The sequence below is a fragment of the Colius striatus genome, chromosome 2 (genome assembly GCF_028858725.1).
Source record: "Colius striatus isolate bColStr4 chromosome 2, bColStr4.1.hap1, whole genome shotgun sequence".
In the NCBI taxonomy this organism is placed as follows: domain Eukaryota; kingdom Metazoa; phylum Chordata; class Aves; order Coliiformes; family Coliidae; genus Colius; species Colius striatus.
The window spans coordinates 82,232,533-82,258,729 of NC_084760.1; the positions used below are offsets into that span (position 1 = coordinate 82,232,533).

At 40.5% G+C, this 26,197-nt stretch overlaps 1 protein-coding gene across 4 annotated transcripts in view; it reads right to left on the reverse strand.

The window, feature by feature from the left end:
• Nucleotides 1-26,197, reverse strand: part of TTC7A (tetratricopeptide repeat domain 7A) — a 176,570-nt gene that overhangs the window by 134,629 nt on the left and 15,744 nt on the right. For 2 of the 4 annotated variants that reach the window (XM_061991295.1, XM_061991294.1), the window contains 5 exons: nt 21,732-21,862; nt 19,982-20,094; nt 12,258-12,336; nt 8,914-9,074; nt 8,445-8,508 (listed from right to left, as the gene is read on the reverse strand). In XM_061991295.1, coding sequence (XP_061847279.1) covers nt 8,445-8,508; nt 8,914-9,074; nt 12,258-12,336; nt 19,982-20,094; nt 21,732-21,862 — 548 coding nt within the window. The remainder of the gene's footprint in view (nt 1-8,444; nt 8,509-8,913; nt 9,075-12,257; nt 12,337-19,981; nt 20,095-21,731; nt 21,863-26,197) is intronic. The other 2 variants (XM_061991296.1, XM_061991297.1) reach the window with 2 other exon arrangements.

Below are 26,197 nucleotides of genomic sequence, written 5' to 3' on the forward strand. Positions count from 1 at the left end.
GCCACAAAAGTAATTTTCTTTTTCATCTTTCTGCAGAAGATGTAATTTTTTATAAAAAAAAAATAAATGCTCAGAACAACAGGTGAGAGAATGAAACCCAAGAGAAAACCCTGCAACTGGAGCACAGAAGCATAGCTTGTCCACCTTTATTAGCACAACGAAACAAAAAACAATAATTAAAATATATGTTTGTTTAAGCTTTGGGCTTAACCCAAGACTGCAACTTTAAAAGGAAAAAAGGAGTCAATAAAGGCATATACAGAACAATTCTGAGATTGCTACTTCAGAGAGTTAAAGATAAAGCATATACAGAGCGATTCTTATTGCCAAGTGATCCTCCTATAGCGCTACTAATTTTTTCTGCACCAGTTACATTATGACAATTGTTTGTAGAAAACAGCTACTGAGATAGCACCCCCATGCTCTGTAATCTCATCATCAACCTCCCATAAGAGTCAGCTCTAGCCTGATGCTTCATTGGCTATCCATCTAGATACTGGATGGAGGAATAGAAAGAAGAACATGCCCAAATCCTTCCTGTAATAAGCAGGAACATGTTACAAGGCTGCAATAATCTAAAATCGCAGTCATACTGAACATACTACACTTTACCTAAGCAGACAGTGGATAAAAACAACACACACATAGGCATGACTAATATTCCTTCCAAGAAGGTAATAAACCTGCTTATTTTGTTCAAACTTTCAAATCTCAAAGCCACAGAAGATTTCTGCAAGTGATCACTTTCTACACTTGCATGCATAAAAGTTGCCACCAAGTAAGTTCATCACCACTTCTATCTTAACATTTTTAATACTGAATCTACTTCCAACTGCTAATTAAAATAAAACCAAACCCAAAATCAAGAAGTTCCTGCATTATCACAAAGATATTAAAAAACCATCAAAACCAGAAAGCATAAACCTCTTAAACTGAGAGAACAGCAGCAAGAACATGGAGTGTGCCTAACACAATAACATCATCCTAGGGCTCAAAGTTACCATTTACTACTGCAGTGTTACATACTGGAGGGCACAGAAGGGATTGTGAATCGCTATTTCTTGAAGCCCACTCGGGGAAATTGGCATGTTTGTGTGCCCTGCCTCTCACAGAAGGAAGGGTGCTGTCACCCAGATTACAACTAGACAGTTTTTTGTCTTTACCTTTGTTTATGTTTTTGTGAACTTGAGTTTGGCAGTGACAAATCCTGACAGTTGCTGGTAAGTACAGGTGCAAAACAGTTGTAGACTTACTGCAACATTGCATACATTGATCCTGTTGGATGGGGAATTTTACTGACGGAAACATGTAGAGGCACACATTGCATTTTGTATTTGAGAATGCATACATTCTAAGCCATTTACACCAACATTTTTTCCATACCTGCTTTTCTGTTGCTTCAGACCACTAATTTTCCTGAACATAAATGGAACTTAAAGGGCTATTTGTAGAACACCGATCTCTAAACAGTACATCAATAACATAAGGAGCAGTTCCCAATTTGTCCTACCACATTACTTCCTCCTCCTCCACTAAAAGCAGCAGTAAAACATAGCTACCGATACATTTTCAACAACACCCCCAGCATGACTCTTCTCTTTAAGCTGTTGCCATTGTCACACAGACATGCCTCACAGCACATAAGCAAGATGGGGAGAGATGGTGAGTCACACTATTAAAAGAAGAGAACCTCAGTCAAGGCTGTTGTGTGGGATGGAGAAGGTCAGTAATGCTACCAACGGGCATTTCATCATCAGGAGTTAGTGTAACTTGCATTGTACAGAGCAAAACTATAAAGCCAACACCCCTTTATTCGAGGTACTCCTAAGTAATGGAGCAACCCAGAAGTGCATAACCTTTGTGCATTTTGAGATGCATTAGACACAATTAGCTGTACATGCAGGTGGCTTGGACATGACACCAATCCTATGCAGGGAGAGAAGACACGTGCTGTCGTCAGTCCAGACTAAGCAGTACGCAGGATAATGAGCACCTTCAGCTCTCTCTCCACAACATGATTGCAGGCCACAAGCACCCAAAAGGCTCCAGTACTTGGGTACCCCCAAGATGACCTGGTGCTCAGCCACTGTGATGTCTCTGTACCATGCTTGAAGTCCAACTCACCGAGCACAGCACCAGCTGGGGTTCAGCAGGCCTTTTTAGCCCTGGCTCCAAACCACAGCAGTACAACAATATGGAACTTTCAGACTCATGCTGGCTCTGACAGGGGGAAAGAGAACTGCCTTTCTAGGGATCTGCAATTTAAGTAATGACCCTGATGAGCAACAGACGGCTTCTGCCTTCCTGTCCACATACACAATACACTTACGTGCAAACTAGATAAGCCACCTATCCACTGAGTATTTGCTGTACATCAATGACCCTGGTAATTACAGCTTACTTATGGCATGTTTATTACATGTAGAAAGGAAAAGAGCCACAGCAAATCCAAGCAGCCATTACTCCAGCAGTTATTACGCATGCAGTTACACCGCAGAAAATTAAATTTTACCACAGTACAAAGATGTGCTTCTTAATAAAACATCAAGCAATCCCATGAATTATGATAGAGCATATTCCACATAGCAGCCCCTCTCACTGCAATTAGCTATGAAGTATCCTTTAATTGCTCACTTCGAAACATGGCTTCCCCTGCCTTTTTTTTTTTAAAAGAAAGAAAAAGAAAGCAATTAAAATCTTTAATGAGTGCCTGCTGCCTGCCCCCTAATTCATGGGCATTCTAATGTTCAACTTGTGTCTTTTCATAATAGACATAATTGCCAGATCCACTGCAACCCATCTATAAAGAACGGCAGCATGTTTTACACAGTGTACTGTAATAATGTAATTGGTGTGATTCAATACTAGCATTAAGAGAGAAAAACAAATGCTATGTGTGTAAGATTGACAACAAGCCTTTGAAACCATGCAATTGATGCCTCTACTGCTAAAAGCTGGGAAATATTTAGCCCACATCCTTTGGGTCTCCGTTCTGGCTGTGCTGCCCGTACTGCCAACAAAATGAATGAAATCTTTGCCATGGCAAGGACCCATTCACGTGGAACAGGCTACAGACCCTTCACCTAAGTTACTGGTGATCTTTACACAGCACTCAAAGGTTCCCCTCACCAACATATACAGAGAAAATATTCAGGGTTGACAGAAGAGCTGCTGTGAAATTGGGAAACTAGTGGAACGGGGAGGAAATACCATACCCCAATGACTCCAAAAACTCTTCTCACAGAGATACCACAACTTGCTCCACTTCAGAACAGAAGCATAGTCAATGAAAACTTACTGCCTTGTATAGTGTGTGGCATCTGTCTCATTTCTGGTAAGCAACCGACCATAAGTTACTGAGACTCCACCTAGATGTTTCAGCAAGATAGTTCACTATTATTGGTTATCAAATATGACCATATAGATATATCTTATCTCTCACCAGGTGTATTTTAACATCTTGTACTGTAGTAGAACTATGTTTGGAAACATCACTGAAAACAAGACAGACATACCTCCCCAACCAAAACAGCCTAACAGCTCTGCAGAAGAGGAAGAGAAAGAGGGAGAAAGTAAAGAAGTTTAAGAATTCTGTCTTGGGTAACAGTCATATATTTGCTATCAATAATCTGCATTTAGAAAGCCACCGTTCAAGAGCCTGTACCCCCCTTAGCAAGTTTGGAAACAATTCCTACTACAAAGCAGAAGGAAAAAGTTCTGTATCCTGTCTCCAGCAACTCATGCTAGAACTACTAATTCAAGAGACAAGTAACAGAGTTGGTATATTTCCCACTAGAAACATTCTCCAATTTATCTCTGCAGGTCTCAAACATACAGATTTGCCTTGCGGACCAGTCAGACATAGCTTGATTTGCTACTGCAAGTGCATGAGCGTGACCTGTCAGGAACCAAGACAGCAGACAATCCTGTCCCCATCTGTCTCTTTCAGCTGCCATAATCCAAGAACCCTCAAGAAAATACCCACAATGAGCATCCAGCTGTTGTATCATCACTGGGCTTGATGTCATTAAGGGGGAAAAAAAAGCAACCTGAGATGGTTCTTCATCAATCCAGTCATTGGACAGCATTATTTTATAAAGCTAGTAACTGCACAGCTAATAGAACTATTTCTGTGCTAAAAAATACATGGGTTTAATCGTATTCTGTTAAAGGCATGCTACCACAGACATGAGTTAGCTCTCACCACTAAAAAGAACAGGACAGGTCCCAGTATCTTGCTTCCCCCCTCACCATCTGTTCTGTGCTCTGAGGCTCTCCAAGGTCAAAATGCCTTTAGGGATTCAAACCAGGGATACGATGGAGATGACGTTTCTAATCTTTGTTACACAGGCACAAAATTTATTAGTTTTGGATAGAAGGAGCTTCATTTCTAGTACAAGCGAAGTCAACACAGAGCCAAAAAAAAGAAATCTACATTACCTGGTATGTTTGGTGGACTGCATCAGCCAGAATCCCCAGTTGTTAAAGCCAGCATTGCCAGGGCTGAGTAAAGGGAATTTAGACTGTTTGTTGGACCTCAAATTCAAGAAGGGAAGGTTTCTAAGTGCAAACAATGACTTTTTTGTTTTCCTTTTTTTTTTTTTAAACTTCAAAAGTAAACATTCAAAGTAATAGAAAGTGTTCCATTCCTGGCTCTGAGAAATTTCTGGCTAACTTTAAGAGGCAGCACAGTCAACTCTGAATACTCCTGAGAACAGTTATTAAAATAAACAAAACTGCAGCTAAGAGTTAGTCCTGCCAAACCTTCCCTGCCTACGCCCTGCAGCACAAAGCAACAGAGTCCCTGATGACAAAACCAGTGTTGTTCCTACTGGTAGCATGATGCAGAGAAACTACACTGCAGCAAGTCACAATATACCCTCAGTTCTGCCCACAAACACAGTGCCACTGGTTTTGGGGGCTAAATGCAGTAAGAAAGAAGACTATTGGCTTAAAAATAGGCCAGTCTGATTTTCCAACATGTGACAGGAAGACATCATTCTAATACAGCCTGAACTTGTAAAGGCAGACACCAGCTGGCCTTCTCTTTGGTCTGAAGGAGAGCATTTTCCTCCCACAAACTCAGCCCATCCATACCATAACTCAGGCTATGCATAAGGAATTTAGGGGAATGTGTGGCCTCCTGGCTAAAGACAGCCCTGACTGTGGTAATCTTCAGGCTGCCTGATTTGTTTCACTAGATTCCTTCATGAGAACTCTACAGCCAACCACCGTGACTAAGTTATAGCTGGCATGAAGGAGGAGCGCTTGCCAAACTCAACAACTGGGACGGTTTTCATTGTTTACTGAGATGCTCCCATTTTCAACAGGGCAGAAAGAATACCAAAGGCAACTCAGGAAACTGGCAGGAGGGAACAGGCCCCAAGCTTTTCCTCTAAGTGTTAATATACCCACAAAAGCATCTTCAAAGCTATGAAAGATGTTACCATTTTATTTGGCCGTTGGAAAAACTTTTACATACTGAAGAAACCCTTAATTACCCATTTAAAAGATCCTCTCTTTTCATCCCACCAGAACATGCAAAGTAGTTCTCTATCAATGCAAGGTAAAGAGTAAAGCAGAAAAGCTGAGGCAGCATCACAAGTCCAATGCCAGCACCACTAAGAGCCAAAAAAGGCTTACTGGAACATAGAGTCTGGCTCACAGCACCTTAAAGGTGATGATTTCTCCGTCTTTTCTCCTTACAAGAACAGTTCTTCCAACCCTCATAACATCTTCTGGAGAGCTGCACAGATTCTGGTGAAGTAGATTTTAGCTTCACCTTAGGAAGGCAAAGCAAACAGAAAAATAGAGAGAATTTCAGCAGCAAAGTGCCTAGTACTGCCTCTCCTTGTATGGCCATGGGGAGGGGAAACAAAAAAAAAATCCAAACCAGTTGTTCAAGATGTATACTTCTTGTAAAAGCTACTATGTCTCCTTTTCATCAAAGGAGACATCATCTATCACATATTTACTTTGAAGTTCTCTGATGATTTCTGTTCCTCCCCAGTACATCTTTGCTTTGTGTCCCTTCCACGTGCTGACAATTCTGTTCCTTTTCTCCCCAACTTTGTCCCCCTTGAGCTCATTTTGCAGTGTCCAAAGTCAAGAAGAGGCATGTGGAGCAGCTCTTCAGTTTTAAGGTCCTGTGAAAGAGTTACAAAGGCATGGCTGCTCTTTTTTTGTCACTTCAAAAATCAGACAGGAAAATGAACCTTCTGGTGAGTTTTTCCTCTGACAGAGCAACCAAAGTGTCAGAGAACCTGGAGAGCTCCCAGCAAGCTAACCTAATTGTATACTTGTTTCTTTTTAAAGAGTTCATAATTGTAAATACTGAAAGAATGCCTATTCCAGTCAAAATCCAAAACCACCAACTATGTTACTTACTGGCCTACAGAAATGTATCATTATCATTTGCCACTGACATTCTCTCCAGGAAGGAAAATGTTTTATTCAGTTGTTACCATTATACCATTAGGGAGATCTCAACTTGAATTTGCTTCTTGTTTACTCATTTTCCATGAGCTTCAGCGAGATTTTAAAGAGCAAAAGACTTCAAATAAACAACAAACCTGTACATGAGAAAAGTCACTAGCCTACAAAAAAAAAACCTGTCATGGAAAAGATGGCTTATATCATAAATTAAACAGAATCTCCCCTTCTTAGTACCATAACAGTAACACTACAGGAAAATATTTATGGATTACAAAGACATGTAAGAAGCAGATTGGTCCCTCTGTTCTTTCACTTTGGAAGCACATTCCTGTGCTTGTCCTGATACAATATTTTGTTACAATAAATTCATAGCAAGCCTACTCTTAATGAAAGAGGAAGGCTCAGATGTTCCATTTCCCAAAAAATTAGAGACAGTTATGGTTCCTGCAGCACTCTCCTACAGGATCTTTGATTATTTAAATGCTTCATGTGCAGCAGATCAAAATACCTTGCACCTACTTCCAGAAAGTTCCTATATATAGAAGACAGAACTTAAGCAAACACAAGGTTACTTATTTAACCTTGAAATCAGCAGAGCAGTCCAGTTCCTATCAATATATTTTGGCACTGCTTCATCCATAAGTTACAACACTAGTCTGCCATTTTCCACATTACTCGATAAAACAGGATAACTTCCATACTCTTCAGGAGAACAAGATTATAGAGTTCAAGATACCATAAGGCCTTTCTGACAGCACACCCATTCCCAGGAAAAACAGAAGCAGATAGTACTGTCGCTGCTCCAGAACAGTAACCTTCCTCTTGCGTGATTCAGTCCTAACAAGACACACTGACATGAGTTCTTCAGATCTGAATAGAAGCACATGTGGCGTTCTACAAGCCCTCACTCCTAGAGTTTCTACTTTCAATGACAAAGAAGCCCTTCTTGAAAACACAAAGCAGATGTACTTAAATTGAGAAAGCACTAAAAAGCACAAAGTATAGCAACTTGCATGTATGTGATCAACTTCATCATTTGAGGTGGTTCCAACTCTTCAATTTCTCCTCAAATTTTAAAAGCAATATTAAATTGCCATGCTCTGAAAAGTTTGTAGGAAAGGGAAAAGCCTCAAGTCAGAAGAATCAGACCAAAAAAAACCCACTGAAAGAAGCAAAGAAACAAGTTTCCACAGTATCTCTTTTCAACTTGTCTGAAACCAGTTTAAAAGTTTCTAAAAGGGTTACTGGTGCACCAAGGTTTTCAAACCTTGCTCTGAGATACAAGTGACCAGCCAATATTTAAAGTGAAGTACCATTCCTGACACACTTTCTGTATGTTTGCCTCTTTTCAGAGGATGAAACTTCAAAGGTTGCCACCCAGTTTTCTACACAGTTGTTTTGCTCCACCTTTTTCACCTCCTCTTAACAGGATTCTTTAAAGCAACTGATGTTATAAATAGAAGATATCTAATTATTTCACTGCAGTTTATTCTGGATGTTTCTGCACGCAACAAAATTCCCTATATCATTAGCATCAGGAACTGCCAAACATCGCTTAGGACTGAGACAGCTAAAATATTATCCCTGCAGACTAAGGAATGTAAAGCAGGATATTGTATCCTTCACATGCCAAACAGAAGGCACCACCATCAAGCCTGGCTTTTCGCAAGGCTCCCTTCCTCTCATTCTTGATCCTTAAGTCCATACAGATGTTTTGAATGTAAACATCTGCCTACTGACAATGCATCTGAATGTCAGAACCTGCATGCAGCTACGGTGAATGCAGTCACTTTCTCTTCTTGACAATTCCAAGACTCTCCAATGACACTGCGTTTAATAAAAGTGGTGTCACTAACAGAGGAATAAATAGCATTTCCTGTTCAGTAGCCAAATCTTTCCCTCTGTTTATCTAGGGAAGATTCTGTAAACAAAATCGACCAGGAGACTTAACATGGAAATGCCAGATATTCCTTTGTGCTATTAGTATCAGAAATTCATTTTCGGCTTACCATGGATTCACTGATTAAGAGGAGAAGGAGAGCCTCTTCTACGTTGTCCTGAGGGCAGTATGCACTGAAAGACAGAACACATTTTTCTGAGGAAGGTCAAGAGTTACCCTGTCAGCCTCTTTCTCATTTCACAAGAGAAGCAGTAACTTGAAACATTCCATGCATAATTCATTTGCTAGGCAATACCTTTTTTGCAGGTTCTCACAATTAAAAGCTCTGCAATATATCCTAGATGATCTATAATGGACCATTTCATAGCAAAGACAGGAATTTGGTTGGCTTTTCTTCCTTCCTGGGAAAAAAAAAGTCCCAAACACTCAAGGTTGAATGTTTTGTTTTTCCCTGCAGGCCTTTTGATGGGAAGTTAAAAACAAGAACACGATTCAGTGACATAATTAACAGTACTGAAGAGTGTTCAAAACACTCTCTTTCTTGCTGCCAATAAACTGAAGTTAAAAGTAACGCTTACTTCTCTTCTGTGTACAGCTCGGGCCTCCGACATAGAAGATTGCTAATGTAAGACTGATCTTCCTTGTTCATGAACTCCGGAAGCGGATCAGATAAAGGACTCCAGTAACAGTCTTCACTGAGGGAATGGAGAAGTACTTGGGCTAGCTGTTTGGCTGCAGTCTAGAGATCAAGACAGAAAAAGATGTATCAGGGAAGGTTTCCCCAACACAAAATATTCACGTTCCCATGTTCCACCTTAGGAAGGAGATGTACCAACATGACAGTACCATTTTTCAGAAAGCTAGAGTAGCTAAACAGCTGCTAAAAAGCCTCCAGCAGTGGCAGTTTCTTCTGTCCTCTGAAAAGGCCAGCCTTCTGTATTTACATGGTCTCTTTGCAATACTGTAGACAGAAAGTATCAAAAAGACCTGACAGCAAGGGACACTGATGAATGAAGACAACTGATTGCCACATCGAATATTGAAACAATCTCACAAACATTACTGTGTTAGAGTAAGATGGCACTCCCTGCATTCTCAGCCTCAGAATTTTGTATGCAAGTCTTAGCCCAGAGGCCACTTTTACATTCAGTTTAAAAGATGAATCTTTTGTCTTTTAATGTAATTCTTCCTGTGGCCTTTTCTAGCTTCATCTTGGTACTGTTTTTCTCTTTTTGTTTCAGTAATGGAGGGAGGAGAGAAGAGATGTAGGAAATTTATATTGAGATGGCAACATTACATGCACTTTTTTGACCGTCAAGTGGCCAAAGATCCTGAAATGCTTGCTTTCTGTTTCATACGCATAGCTGGCAAGCTGGGCCCAAACAGGACCAAGTTAACTTGACTTTGCAAAATTATCTTTGGCAATTGTCCTTGTCCCTCATCCAACAAATCTCTTTTCTTTTTGTACTGTAAATAGATGAACATGTAAAAAAGCACAGAGACAAGTGGCATCTTCTGGGAACTCTAAGCAGCATGGCACCCTATGCTTTAAGTAAATACCGCACAGAACACAGGCAGGCTGAAGCTTCAGCCTTTCTGTCCTAGTACTATTTTGGAACTTCTCTGACTACTGTATAAATCTTTAACATGTAATTTACACTTGTTAGCCTCATAGGACATCTCACAGAGTCCTTTTCTTTTAAATACCAGGATAGGCATGACTGATGATTCAAAGAGTTATTCTGCTTGAGGTATGACATCTATAGGATCAAATGAATCATATGGAGGTTAAAGTTCCTGTTACCAGATTCAGAAAAATAACTTATTCTGAGGCAACATTCTTTATTTTCATCCACCTCACCACATTAATTCACTTAATTAGTCTAAAATGCAGTAGTGTGTGTTGTTTCTTAAATCAGAAATGGAGGTTTCATAAAAGTACCTAGCAAATGGCAAAGTGATTTGAATGCATGACAGGACCTCAAAGAAATAGTCACATACAACTCCCTGGAAACCCCAAGACCTTCTATGCACTCCTACTGACAAGTTACAGAAAGCCTTCTGTTTCTAACTAGGTTTTTCTACTCTTTTTATAGCAAGTAACCATGAGCAAAATGGCCCAGGGCCCTGCAACATTACCCAGTATCATTTTATCATCTCAATGTGTAATTATTTAGTCAGTTTTACCCTAAGGAGCCAATTCCCCTATATTTTTTCCTACCGTTTCAGAGGGGAGGAAAAAATAATATGCCACTAACAGAAAGATCTCTACCGGTTCACACTGAAGTAGGAGCACAGTTTGCAATAAGCCTTTTAAAAGGCAAGCACCAAATAGTTTTAGTGTCTTTGATTTTAACGTACAGTACAGCAGCTGTGTAAATGAGCTTCACTCTTGTTTTGAATAAGACCAAACAAACCAGAAAAGGCCAAGACTCTGATTTATGTTATTACTGCCTTTGGCTAAAAAAAGCATCATTATGCTTGAAGAACACTGTGATCCCACAATTAGGGGAGAAAAAAAAGGAAAAAAAAAATCACATTTCACTTTCATGCTTGAAAAACTTGTTTAATTAAGCACGTTCCTCCCTTTGCCCTCTTGACAGTTCTTTAAAAATAAGTAAGAAAATAAAAATGGAACTTCCAGTAAAATGTAAAACCCAGGAAAAACTACTGGATTAATACCTTCAGGTTTCCCCTTAGGGATAATTCCCCCGGGGGTGTTGTACAGCTCTCCCCAGTTGCACAGGGACAGGCATATTTGAGTGCCACATTCTGTCACGGTACAGAAACAGCAGATGGTTACACTCATTTCAGCAAAATGACAAAACAGGCAAGCAAGAAAAATCCCCTGAACCCTGATTTCAATCTGGAAAAGGATACAACCAATTGAGTGCGACAATTATTTAAGTCACCTCTTCTAATTCCCTGCACAAATTCCCACATGCATCTATATTCTCGATTTGGCATATAAGGTGATGCCAAAAAAATAACATGACTCATTTACAGAAGTTCCAAAGTACATAGTTGTGAGGACTGTATGTCTACCTGGGCATCAGGTAGACATACTGTCCATCCACTGGAACCTGACACTCTCCATCTCCAAAATGCTATGCAAACCCAAGCCCTCCTCCTTTGCCAAAATTTGGTGGAATTACACAAAACACAAAGCCTAATCAAGCACAAAACAAGTTTAGTCATATCAACTTCAATGCTGCTGTTATCAGTATCAAGGGCTGCAAAGTTTTCATTCATAGTCTCAAGACTGCTATTGTCCGTCATGTTGTTCTTGTGGACTCCTGAGTAACTTCAGGACAAGATCTCTTAAAAGGGGGAGGCAGAGAACAATTAGTCGAAGGTTTAAAAAGTTCAACAGGCACACAAATAACTTTCTCCATGATTTCTTTACCAGAGGCACTCAGGACAACAGGATGCATAGTGCCAACAGCACCAGAAAAAAAAATTAAAAATAACTCCAGTCTGTATTGTCTTGAACAGTTTTACAGGAAGAGCACTGAAGCATTGAGTCTAAAAAAGCACTGTGTGTTTCAAGTCCTAGAAGTATTTAATGATTCTACATGCAAACGCAAAAAGTTGTGCATGCACATCTTGAAAAGTGAGAGAGAAAACAAGAAATTATCACCCTGTCAAACTAAATACATCCCTATTCTTACCAAGGCTAGAAAACACACTGGCAAATCCCAAAAGAAACTGACGTGTCCAGGTCTGAAAGTTCAGAGGTTTCAACTGGGCAGGTTTTTTAATTAAGTGCACTGCTTGATAAATCTTTTCCAAAAGGAAACAAAAGCAGCTATCAAAGAAGTGTGGACAACTACATTTTTGTCCTACTGCACTAGTTAATAAACAGAGAGAATTCTTACCTAGCAGATAGGAACCCCACCTTCCCCTTTTCCACTCCCCTTACCATTTTGAAGGTCTGAGTAGCTCTTGTTTCCACAGTCCGTAGTATGTCTCGCAGACTCCTCATTCCTTTTACAATATTTCTAGGGGAAAGGTAAAAAGCCCAACATTGTAAAAACCCAAAAAAACCCCAGCACGCTGAAGATAAAATATTTTTACGACGTACCAAAGCTTGGCAACAAACTTGACATTCAAGCAAATCCGTGAAACAATCACTAATAGTGAGACTGCAGTAGCAAGACAAGTCACTCTGAAGCACTGGTAGGACAGTGGCACCAAGTGAGACAGAGACTGTAGCATTCCTACTCCAGATGGCTTCCTAGGAGAAGATCACATTCACATTTGACGAACATGAGGGGACATTTGGAAGCCTTTCGTAGCTCATATTTATAAGGCAGATGCTGCTTCTTAAAAGCATGCACATCTCCTCTTCATACACCCAGATTGTACTTGTTTGAATTATACTGAGCTTACAATGTGCTGCTTTTAAGTGTCAATTCTTTTTAGGTGGTTCTTAAATCTCTCTCTGGTGGTCCAGCCACCTGATGAAATGGCAGTGGTTTAAACAGTTTATTATTAGGCAGTTAAATTGTAGTAACTGCGTGCAAGCACAGCTTAATCTGCAATAAAAGAGAGTTAGACTAAGAAAACATTACTCTGCATACATCGTGAGCAATTAAACTAAACTAGTTGCCAAATGGTGTCTTAATCATATGTTTGAGCACTAAGACCAATGGGGATGAAAGAGTAAACACTGGACATACTAGTTAACACACTCGCAGCCTATAACCTCTTTGAGGTTAAGGACATGGCTCTATCACCACAGCAACTACAAAAGATCACTTTCATTGCAGGACAAAAGCTACCCAAAGAAATACAAGCTATGAGAAAAGGAGCAATGCTGTGCTAAAATAAAGACACTCAGATTAGTGGTTGTACTGGTACATTAACTGCCACTTTGGCTTACTTTGGGAGACTTTTCTCTGCAGACAAAACTTAGATTTCAGTAAAAAAAATAAAAAGAGAAAGATCATACACCATAACTACCTCCTCTGTCAATCTGATTAAATTTTGAAGGTAAGCAGTATAGACCGTGTTTGTGCCCACTTTCATGTACTGTAAAACTTCTTACACTCTAGAATCAACGGCAAACTTGTGAACAAATGCAAAAGAAAAAGAGTATTTTTGAGGAGTGAAAGAAAATAAAATGTGATCACATTTACCATTACTATTGGCTACAAAAAATGGCACCCTAAAGCTTCTGGTCACCAAGCCACAGAATGCAAATATGTGCAGCCTTACTCCCAATCGATACTCATCTCAAAATTTTAAACTTTGAGCTAATCTACAAATTACCTAGTTGTGGCCAATCTACAGATAAGCAAAAAGGGGAAAGAGCAAAAACATTGGAGACTTGCCCCTATGGAGAAAGTCAGATGCTGTCTTTTTTTTCCTTCCACATTCTTCTAAGTAAAAAGATGTGCTTTGAATTTATCAAGGGAAAACAGCTGAACTAAGGTTTTGTAAATTAGACTTTAATGCTTCAGCAAGCTCTGCAATTACAGGGCAAAGACATCAGGTGCTTTTCTGTGGGTCTAAGAAAGACTATAACCACAAAGATGCAATTCTGGACCTTCAAGTGAGGAAAGCAATAAAGCACATGGCGACATTTATGCACATGAGCAGCCACACCAAATCCAACAGAATTGTTCACATGCTACTTATTATCAGAGAGTCAAAATCAGTTAAGTTCTCCCATCTAAACAATATGCACCTGCCCAACTGCTCTCCTCAGTTACTCAAAACTCCTGGCATTTCCTGTGCTTCCTTGGGCTCCTTAAGAAGCTAGACAGAAGAGTTACAGTGTGTAACAGTTCTACAACTTTTTCAAACATGCATACACTTAGATTTCTTGTCAGGATAATGGTATTTGTCTTAATAAAGTGTCAATGAATTCCATTAACTAGCATCAGAAAGAAGATTATTGACCACTTGCAAAGCCAATTAATTCCATGTTTATCACACAGACTTAAGAAATGAAAAACCTAGAGAATGTGCTAAAATTTTGATCCCAGAGAACTGGGGCATTATTTAAGTTCCACTTTTTAGACAAGGCCACAAACCAAGTTAAGCTCCATGACAGAAACACCTTGCTCTGGGGGGAAAGGGAGAGGAAAAGGAAGGAATATTGACACACTGACGTGCATGAAAGAATACATGGCTAATTGCTGCCCATCTGCAAGTAGCCAGGGCAGAAACTATGAATCACAGGACAAATGCCTAGGAACACCTTCAACAGAAGTTAGCAGTGCTTTTGCTAGGCGGCATGGGAGGAGCTCCCAGCACTCACTACCCCCCAGACAGGTCCTTGTGTGGTGAGAGTTTCTCAGAGAGCACCCACACTATGCTCCCAGCCTTCAGTTCTAAAACATGCAAAGCATCTGACAACAATACCAGTTCTACTGGTATTGTTTGTATACAAGGATTTGGCTTGGCAGTCTTTATATCTTGAACTGTACTGAACACTGAGCTGTGACAAGAGACTGAGCACACCTGCCAGCGGTCTGCAAACATAACTCACTACAGGAGTTTTTCTTCCTGCTCTACTGTCTCAACCCAGAAGGCTATCTGAGCACATACCTAATTTTAAATGTATGAATTTCTCTGCTCAATAAGGAACTTATTGCCACATTCACAGATGATAGTCCTTATAGTGTGAGGCACTTGAGGAGACTTTTTTAAAATGAAGACCTGAAGAAGTTAGCCCCCAAAAAAATCACATATTTGAACAGACATATGTGTACATAAAAAAGTATATGAGGATGCAAACATAAAGCCCCTGGCAATCCATGGTAAATTCATTTGATCTTGTCTAGATGAGAAACTATGCAATCGAGCCTCTGCAGGACTTGAGCAGAAGACTATCTGGAAATCCTAGGTAGTGCTGTCTCAAGCCATGGCACCATAAATGATTATTAGATCATGGAAGTTAAATGAATTGGAAGAGTCCATGGGCCCCTGTTGAATTGCTGAGATGCTAGAAAAAAAATTGAGGAAGAACAGGAAGGGAAAAGCACAGAGTCATTAAACTGCCTTGGTTTTAGCTGCAAGGCGGGCAAGAGGCATTTACAAAACAAAGATGAAATGAGGTAAAATTGTAGCTAATCTAATAGAGAGAAACACTGAAAAACATGGGCACAAACTGTGACAAAGAGCATCTTGAGGCCAGTCAGGGCAGCTTGGCATGAAAATGTGTTCTCTTTGTACAAGAAGGCCTCTAGAGGAGGGCTAAAAAGATCATCAGAGAGCTGACCTCATCAGAGACCTCTCCTGTGCAGACAGACTGAAAGAGTTGGGGTTTTTCTGCCTGGAGAAGAGATGACCCCGACAGGACCTTAGAACAGCCTTCTGGTATTGGAACTAGGTGACCTTTAAGTTTCCTTCCAACTCAAACCATTTAATACAAGGTAATTAATTACCAGTCCAAGAATTAAAACAGCCCTGTCATGTTTGTGTCATAGTTTGGTTAACACTACACAAAAGTTTAAGATACAAGAAAATAAAGAAATAAACTGTTCTCTATACAAATTGCTGGGAAAAATGTTGATAATGAACCAAAGTGGACTGGAAGCATAGAGGTCTGCAAAGACAGTCTCCCAACAACATGAGCGCCAGAAGACTGTGTTCTTATCCCCACTCATTAACTGTTAGAAGGATTAGCCACTAACAGATGGAAGAGACCATCTTGAGACGACAACATGGCAGTTTGCAGAGCCACTTCTCATGGGGAAAGCTGTACCTGTAGCACACAAACAACAACAACAACATTGCCTTTGCCCAGCTCCTTTTGCATCTCATCCAGGTTTCTAAAAATTCATACTCTTTCCTTAAACAGCCATTCATGCATAGGCACAAAACACACCTGAAGAAGTAAGCCTCAGATCCTCAGATTCCTATGAATGAAGGCAATACAAATACCAAATACAAATAAAACCAAACACAAACAAACCCAATACGAATAAAAGCTCAGCACTTCCTTAGACTGAGTAGTGACTGACTCCTGCTGTCCTGGATAAGGTGCTAGATTGTGAGGACAGAAGAGGAGATACATGACAAGAAGCCCACATAATTTCCTCAGAAGATATGAACAGCTTTACAAAGACTGTCCTACCTACCTTTGTAGATAAGATTCTACTCCAAAACAACACATACATGAAGCTACTCTCAAAGTGCCCTTGCAACAGAAGCCTACAAGATTTCAAAAACAGAACTGAGCACTCTAGAAAACTGACAGGAGAGGAGAAGAGATAGAATTTAATTGATTGAATTGCCCTACTAGGCATTTTCATCAGGGTTTTCCAAACTAATTTACGTCCTAGTTTGAAGGATCATAAGGAAATCTAATTTCTGGTATTGCCCTAATATTTATTTTTCAGAAATTCATTTTCTTCAAGTGTCACAACTAGAGCTTCCAAAACCAACCACATCTCTTAGAAAGCTCTGACTTTGTCTTGCTTGTGAAACTCCACATGTACCATTAAGAGAGCAGCATACATATAAATACCTGTTATAATACCTGTTCAATACTCTGAAAGGCAGGAATAAATGAACATAATCTTTACACATCCATATCAGGAAAAAACAAACTAAAGAACTCTCCCCCATCAAAACCCAGTGCAGATACTAACATGAAAGACAACTGCCTGCCTCCTACAATACAACAGCATCTGCCTGCCTATATTCTGCATCCACAGCATAAGCATTGCTCACTGGAAGAAAAAAAGAAAGCTTTCTTGGGATGCAGCAGTGCAAACAACAGTAGGAAATGTGTCTTCAGCAACACATTATTTTTTAAGTAAACATCTTATTAAAAGCATCTGCAACTTCCACAGCTGCAAGATTTGCTTGTCCTTACAGCTGGTAGCTCAACATCTAAAGGGGACACTGGACTTGGTTTTGTACTGGTGCTTTTCTTTCCACTGCACACAGTGAGAGAAAAGGGCATCTCTGACCATGCTCAAACAGAAGCATGCCGGTTCCTGCCAGCAGGAACAAAAGCATGACAACATCACTCATGCCCTTAAGCTCTTCTGCCTGCCGAGACAAGAATTAAGGACTTGTTACTCCTTTTGTACACATATGCCACTGGGAAAGGACATCCTACCTGAGAGACCTACCCCCCTGCCAGCTTGAGCATTCACCATTCAAGGCCAAGGAACCAATAAGGAGAACGAAAGTGTTTCTTTGGGCTGTTCAATATCGAGTTGAGAATTTTATTATACACGTGAAGCATCCTAAAAAGCTGCTTTTCACTTCCCTCCTCTTTCCTTAATGTATCCCAATGCTGCTTATGCCCTCTCGTGGAAGAAACCACACATTGATACTAGCTCGAGGAAGAGAGACAAGCTGTGGGGTCCCACTGGGCTTCTTTTCGCCCTCATCAGACCTTTCATTTTCCTGGCTGGTGTTCCTCACTCGCACTGGAGGGAGGTGAGAAGCACATGGGGCTCTGCTCCCGTCCCAGCCACGGGAGTTCCATCACACTGACCAGGACACCCTTTCAATAGGAAACAGGAAACCGCCCTAAAGAACATTTTGCTGCTGTTGCAGCAATTCAGCTTATATCAGAGTGCTGCTTAATTCACATATGTATTTAGATTCCAAATTGCTTTCCTGTAGGGTTTTTTGTGGGTTGTTTATTTGGTTTATTTTAGGGTTGTCATTAAAATAACATGGGAAGAGAGCAAGCAGGGCCCACAGTAATACCTAAAACAACCCACTGGATACATGGAACTGATGGTAACTGAATTTAAAATATTGCTGAAAAAAAGGAACATGAATGCGTCTGATATTCAGAAGGTGCCTGGGGGACACAGTGCCATATGTTCTAAATGATATTTTATTTTATTACATACTTAATGAGCTTACTGGCAAGATCTGAGATTTTTGTTCGTCATGAGAATGGCAAAAGGCCAGGAAAGCACATGCTGTGCCACAGCTGCTCAATCACCAGCTTGCCCAGGAAAACCACATACCTGTCCCCTACTGCCAAGGTGAGAGAATCATAGAATCATCTAGGTTGGTAAAGACATGTAAGATCATCAAGTTGAAACCTTACCCTACCACTGCCACATCCACCAGTAAACCATGCCCTTAATTGCCACATCTTTACATCTATTAAATACTTCCAGGGACGGTGACTCAACCACCTCCCTGGGCAGCCTGTTCTAACACTTCATAACTTACTTGATGAAGAAATTTTTCTTAATATCCAATCTAAACCTCCCCAGCACAACTTGAGACTGTTCCTCTTGTCCTGTTGCTTGTAGCTTGAGAGAAGAGATGGACATCTACCTCACTACAACTTCCTCCTTTCAAGCAGTTGTGGAGAGTGACCACAATCTCCTCTCAGTGTTCTCTTTTCCAGACTAAACACCCTCAGCTCCCTCAGCCACCCCTCATCAGACTTGTTCTCCAGACCCTTCACCAGCTTCGCTGCCCATCTCTGTATCCTCTCCAGCACCTCAATGTCTTTCTTGTAGTGAGGGGCCCAGAACTGAACACAGTATTTGAGGCACAGCCTCATCAGGGTCGAGTACAGAGAGACAATCACTGCCCTGGTGACATTATTTCTGACACAAACACTGAAAGACGCGAGATTACAATGTAGGCTTATTTACACATAAACTTGTACTCACCTGCCTAAAGGGGTCATTTCACAATATTTGGGATTCACATGTATTTATAAGCCTTTGGGTTAAACAAGGCTTACCTGAAGGTACCTCTCATGGATATGCTTACATGTACAACTTCACCGTACATACAAGCTTTTAATGAAAGAATAGGTAACAGAGAGGCTATTCACAATTGCATTCAAACTTATTCTTGGGGTATTAAAAAAACTAGCAAAAAATCTGTAAACAAGAAGCAACTTCCTCCAGACTCAAAAAATTCTATCTATTTTTCTATAGAACAATTTGAACTGATTTTTGCTGGGATTTTTTTCTAGTCTTCTTCCTTTCAATCACCCCTCATTTTTCATTTTCTTCTCCATTTTACTCGTTGGAAAAAAAAAAAAAGCGTGAAGAAAATGAGAGAAAATATCTTTGACTGGGGATGAAGGTATAAAACAGCCCAAATGAAATACTTTCAAAGATGCTTTACTTATAAAAAGTTTAGAAAACTTTGACCAGCAATATCACACAAAGCAGCAAGAAATTCAGCATCCTCTTGCCCTTCCAAGCTTCACTGTGATGTGTATTTCAGGGGCATAATAAAAACCCTGGAGCACCACTGTTCCCACATGCATTCTTTCTAGTAAAACCACACAGATTTGTGGTATTTATTGGGACATTTAAGACCTTAAGCAAACAAACAATGAAAGAAACTACCCTTAAGACTTGAGCTTATAAATCAGGCTCTGCGGATGAACATTTTAAAAGCACACAGCAGTGTAAATTCCACTCTCTTTATGGTCAACCTCCCCTAAGACTCCACAGGGAACAGAGCTGAGTCAAAACAATAAAATTGTTCTGCTCCACCCTATTTGTGGGTCTGGAAAAAGGAGGCTTAGGACTCTTAAAAGAGACAAATAGAAGGGAGAGATGGGACTTGAGGTGAGCCAGCAGCAAAAAAGTCATAACAGAACACATACAAAGAAATAAGCCTTTATCTGTTACTAGACACATGCAACATTATCTATTTTTATTAACATCTGCATCCACCTACCCTTTCTTTAAATGAGTCACATAGGCACTCTGTAGAGCTGCTTCTAAGAAGTAGGAAAGTTCAAACTCAGAGTAAGTCACATTGCTGCCCTTGATACTCCTTGAATGTGTGTTCTGTGAGGAAACAGAGGAAAGAAATATCAAGGACTACAGACAACTGTTTGAACTAGCCAGTTGCTCATGAGCCAGAGACATCAACTATGAAGTGTTAACTTCTGCCATCAGACTCTTCCTCAGATTACTTGAAAATTTACCTTCATTAGCTCTTTAGAAAACTTTCAAAGTCAAGTTTAAACTATAGAGTGACTTCGATAAAATATTCTGCATGCAACATGAGTTTTGAAACACCATCCTTTACTGCTTTCCAATGTTTAATAAATTGAAAGCTGTACATTAATACCAAGTGTTTCAGAAATACTACTCCAACCACACAGATGCAGTGTCTTGCACAGAAATATTAATGCAATGTTTGAGTTCGTACGTCCATCTTAAATATTTATTAACAGTTAGTCAACTATCATTGAGTCCCAATGGAGGAATCTTGACCTTTCCTTCATCTCTCCTATGAAACCCTTCTTGGTTTTGCTTCCTTACTGGTAACAAACAGTTTTCCTTGCTGAAAGTTACCCTGTGTGGACTCTGCAAAGCACGGGTTTACATCCATGACTGGAAAAGGCCTATGGACTTTTAGTATATCCATCAATAATCCAGTATCTCTGTCTCTGTGTCCAGAAGATAAATGAATCACAGTTCAAACTCTTTCCTGTATTTGCAGGCACAAGCTGTCAGTAAAAACATTTACAGCGCCCAGCACTGGCAAGAACTCACCCTTCTGCAAGAGAAGGAGGAATTATTACTTAATTTTAAATGAAAGCACCATTCAGCTTTTTCCTACAGAGAAACAGACCTGATGGCAGGCTTTCTTAATGAATGTTTATATATGTACTAATCTCATCTTTTTTGTGTTTTAATGTAATGAAAAACTGAACCTGAAATAGACACACATATTTCTTGCTAAGAAGAGCAGAAATATCTTGTCAGAAAGTCAAAGGCCATTACGCCATGGAAGAACGGGTAACGTGCATTGCCATCAGCGCTGCTGGTGTCAAGCATAATGTGTAGCAAAGGATGCCCTGTTAAACTCAGCTAGGCAAAGTTAGAGACAGAGACCACTAAGCATGTGCCCAGCAAATCAGTGGCACCCATTACAGCTCAGAGGAGGGCTTGCAGTGCTCATCTTACTCACAACCTAGCCAACTGCTGACTATGTGGTTACTTGCTACTCATGATCTAGGTTCCTCCAGTTACACTTGGAGAAGGTGAAACACTGGCAGTTAAACTGCTATGGCTGACCCAAAAAGGCTATTTTCAGCATGTTAGAGATTGCAATATCCACTACTGTGTATCATTTACATCGTAAATACGTAAAGTGTCTTGAGTTCTTTCATGCTGGTGCTTGCTGTGCAAAGTTTGTAGTCCCTCTCTAGTAACAGCTAAACTTGAGATATGACCTGAGCATATCCAAAGTATTCAGTGCTTTACCACAAGAAAAACTGGTTTCCAGACCTGATTCTCAGAGGAAACAGGCAGAGACCAGATAAACTGCTCTTTTGCAACTACTTATACTATGAGACATTTCACTCTTTCCAACTCGTACTCATTTGTTTACGATCACTTGGCATTACCCCATCGTTCTTGCTGTAAATTCCACCCAGGCCGTCAGGTAACACCCTGAGCGTGTTTCTTCTTACCTTTTCAAGCTCTTGCAAGTACACCTGAGCAATGACACATGCCGTCTCAAAACAAGCCATGACTTCCTCCTCCCTTTCACACAATCGAGCACGTGAGGCCGTGGAGTTGGTTGAGCGCTCCAGTGACAGACCTGCAAAACGGCAACACCTCCTTTAGCTGGAGTCCAGCAGCAGCACAACGGCCATGTTCTTCCTTCATTTATCAACTGACAGTAAAGTTTTTCCATAAGTGGGCTTCCCCCTTGTTTTAGTGACTTTTGGGAAAAGACTCCCAGAAAAAACACACTTCCTACACATGCAATGCATTTTTGGCATGCTGCTTTAACACACAGTGCCACTGCATGCTTCTAAAGTGCCTTTCAAACATTTTATGAAGAACGGACATACAAATCCCTCTGGTAGGTATGAGCAAGCACAGAAACTAAGACCTTAGATTTCCCAATATGACTCTAGATTTTGGGTGCTTCAACACAAGCAGTGTTTCACAAACACTCCAGCACTGAGTTGGATAATTTCTAAACAACCACTATTTTAAGTGGAGCTTTCACTATAAGCAGCAGTTTCAAGGAAAAAAAAATATTCCAAAACAAAGTTAGAAAAATCTGAGGACTGTCTTGGAAAATCTGAGCACTTACAAACAGCACATAGGCACACAGCAAGGTCTTGGCAAGGCACAAGAGACTCTTAACCGCAAGATCACCCTCTTTTCCAACAAAAGGAAAAAATCCTGGGTTTTGTACTACTAAAACTCTTTCTTGTATCATCATCTAACCCTGCTTTCAAAGAGCATATTAATTGAAGATCCCCAGCTATTGTCCCTGCATGACAGATCCTTATCTAGCATCACATTATAATATCCTTTATATCTCTATTTGGAGAGGCTACATTTCCGTGTACATATTTTACTCTAATTGGTGTAGGTTCTTATGACACACAGGTCCTCTACAATTTACTTACTACACCTTGTAAACTCAAGTCTTCTACAACAAACACAACTGCATTGATGCCCAGTAGTCTGACATAGGTTGTAGAGATTGCAGTACATGCTTCCTAGTTAATTTTATATAAACACAACATTCCTTAATACCAATGGAAAATGTGTAAGATATAACACAAAATCCTAGTGTTCCTGACACAGATGCACAGAAATGATAAAAGAAGAAAGACTTCAGCTGTCTGGACAATCTCTCCAAAGAAGCCATTTAGACTATTGCAGCATATGTCAAAGGATTCTGCTCCCCATGAGGAGCCACCACGCATACCAGCAGCCAGGCTTCTGTGGGCCCCCACAACCCTGGGAGGCACAGCACCTCAGCACAGCTCAATGAAGGAGTCTCACAATTAACTGCTGTGAGGCAGCAATGGGGAGCCAGGCTTCTCCATTATGAACAATGTGAACAAATGCTCATGCTGGAGGAGCCTGAGGTTCCTAGGCAGTCTTAGCTTTGTTTACTTCTCATAGCCAACATTTCTGTTTTGTCCCCTTGGTTACACTGCAGGGAGTTTCCTTATCCCATGTCTTATCCTTGAGCTAGACACGAGCAGTAAGTTCAGTGGGCTGAGACATGAAGATGCCCCGCTGGTGCAAGTTCAGAAGGCGGCTGGCTTCCTGCTTTTGCCCTCTCCCAAGGTAGCAGTGCATGGCCCAATCCCTCAAGGACCTACCTATACCTTGGAGGAACAGATGCTAATACCTTTTATCTTTGAAAATCCTGACCAGAGTACAACAGGGGGAGTGGATTTACTTCAAACTGATAGTGTGTGTAGGATGAACATTTTGCTGCTTTTAACGAATGACCATTCTGTGTTCTCTCCTTTTCACTGGCATGCACCTTGTACAGCATCCAACATGTAATAGAGTCTGTCTTCTAGCCCATCTATAAAGTTTCTGGCTTTATATCACGGGTTGGTTTCCTATTACTTTAAAGCTTCTATTTCCTAACCCTGCTACTACGTAATGAAGGGGGAAAGAGGATGTTAACTCTCTATATGGAAAAAGAAACCATCCAATGCTGAAGCTAGAACAAATCTTGTTAGATCTCAGGCTTAGATCTCAGCATTTTTACTCGCTCCCCTTAACTAAAAAGAAAGTTTGAGAAGTGTAGCATTTCAGAGTCATCATCTTCTTCAGTACAAATTGCAGCTGAGGGCCCCGAAACAAATCTAGTACAATCCACTGACATTCATACAGGAGAATTTAATCAAACTGCAAGAGTCAACCTAGCACACAGCCTGTATGGGGGTGGTTATCGTGGGAGATGTCACACAGAGAAAACAGGCTGATAAAAAGCCATTTACATACACGCTACAACCCACTGCAGGGAGCTACTATCTCTCAGCTCGAACGTGGGGGAGGAAAGCAAGCAGCCTTTGCCAGCACCAAGTACTGACAACAAAGGTGCCTATGCATGCAGTCAGAAAAACAGAGTTCAAGCTGATCAGAGACAGGAGAACGAACACCTCCAAAACCATTTCTTGCCACAGTAAGTGTAGAACAATGCAGTGTGTTACAATGGATACTATGCTTCATCACACAGATTTTTCTACTTGGAAAGGGTAGGAAGGAAAAATTACCCACATGATGAGATATTAGTCATGGCTTTTTCTGAAAATACTATATGCACTGACCTGATGTCTGAGTATAAGGTCTTCTACAGAATCCAAACAGTGCTATTCTTCCCTACCACAGAAATGTAATGAAAAGAAAAATTAGATGAAGCAGATCGCAAATCCTGCAGACAAAGGGAAGAACAGAAGAACAACAACAAAAGTTCCTCACTCTTGCAGCCACCAACTCTCACAGAGCCCTAACAATTACAGATTTCCTTAATGTACAGTTGGGCAAGACTCTTTACAAGCCCTCCACTCCTGAGAGCACAGTTTCCATTAAGTCTTCTCCATCCCCTATTGGCACACAAAATACTTTGCAGGACAATATACATTTTAAATTCAACTCAGTTCCAAAAAAGTGTCACAAAGCCATGAAAGTGCATGCTACTTCCACACTGGATTTAGCAAGAAAACTCTAGCTCTTGCTAAGACACAATTAGCTTCTGAGCAAAGAATAAAGGTTTCTTGGTGACTGGTTTAGGCAAATAGACTTGCATGTTTTTCACAACCAATTATGGTAAGGTAATACTAACTTGTCTGGGCTATGATTTTTTCCTCATGTGAATGAAGTTATAAAATTTAAATATATATATATATATATATACACATACCACAAGAACATTTTATATATTGAAGATATTGATTTCTAATGGAGCATAGTCCAAGTGAGATATGCTTTCATATTATCTTTTCTGAATGAACTATTTCTTCCTTCTTCAGAGGCAGTAACTTTCTACGTATAGAAACGCTGTTTTTCTTTCCTACATAAAGATAAGGCTTACACTCGCCTTCTCTAGTTCTCCCAAAGATTGATCATGGGTCTTGATTTCTCTATAATCTTTGTCTGCTACCATTTATAGAAAGAAAGGGTAGACTGTTTGAAGGCTTATTTCCACTTTCATCTCACCCAGTCCTTGCCAAGGGAAGACAGAATATCATATAGCTCCAATGCTGAGGTGATTACCAGAACCAGAACATACATCTGCATGTAGACATGCAACATAAATGAGATTAAAATTCATGCCGGAAGAGATCCCAGGAGGTCCATGGTCTAACTTTCTGCTCAAAGCAGAGACAGCTCAGAGCATTATCCAATCTGCATGCAGGTAGAGACTGCACAACTACTCTGGAGAAGAGGAGGTTAAGGTGGCTTTCTTCTTTCCTTCCATTTCATACACTAGTCCACCAAATAGCAGCATTACTCTTTCTGAGTAGGAGGAACATGCTAATCCATTCACAGGTTCTTTTCATTTTCCTTTTTACAGAGATTTCTGGTCTCTTTTATTTGGAATAATTTACACAACTAGAGAATGGTGGCTTCACAGGTGCAAGAATTCAGGGTCAGTAGCAGCACGCTACTTTCACCAACACTGTTACCCTGCAGTTGCTAAAACCCCATAGGCCAGAAGCAGAGCTACGTGGTAAACTAAGGAAGGAATCAAAGGAACACAATAGCACACACAGCATGAAGCCTCTCGTTTTGTGTCCTGGTGCTACGCTCACGTAGCAGAGTACACAGCTACAGCAACTTGAAGCAGAAGACAGCTTAGTGTGGAACTTACAGCCCTGCTAACAGCATCAGCTCCAGTCTGCAAAGCTACAGCACCTATGATCCTGTGCCACAGCGGCCATCCTGACCAGAAGCCACTCTGCTGCTAAACTAAGTGCATGCAATACTTCAGCTACAGGAAAGTAATTTGTCTTGAGGTAAGCCGTATGTGAACATATTGTTTGGTAACTGGTGGTGTGCACGCTCTCACCCTGTGGTGAATGCCAGATCACTCCAGGTAGCTGTCCCCAAAGGGAGGATGCATTTCATTTCCAGTATGCAGCCTTCAGCCTAGCTCAGAAGTGTG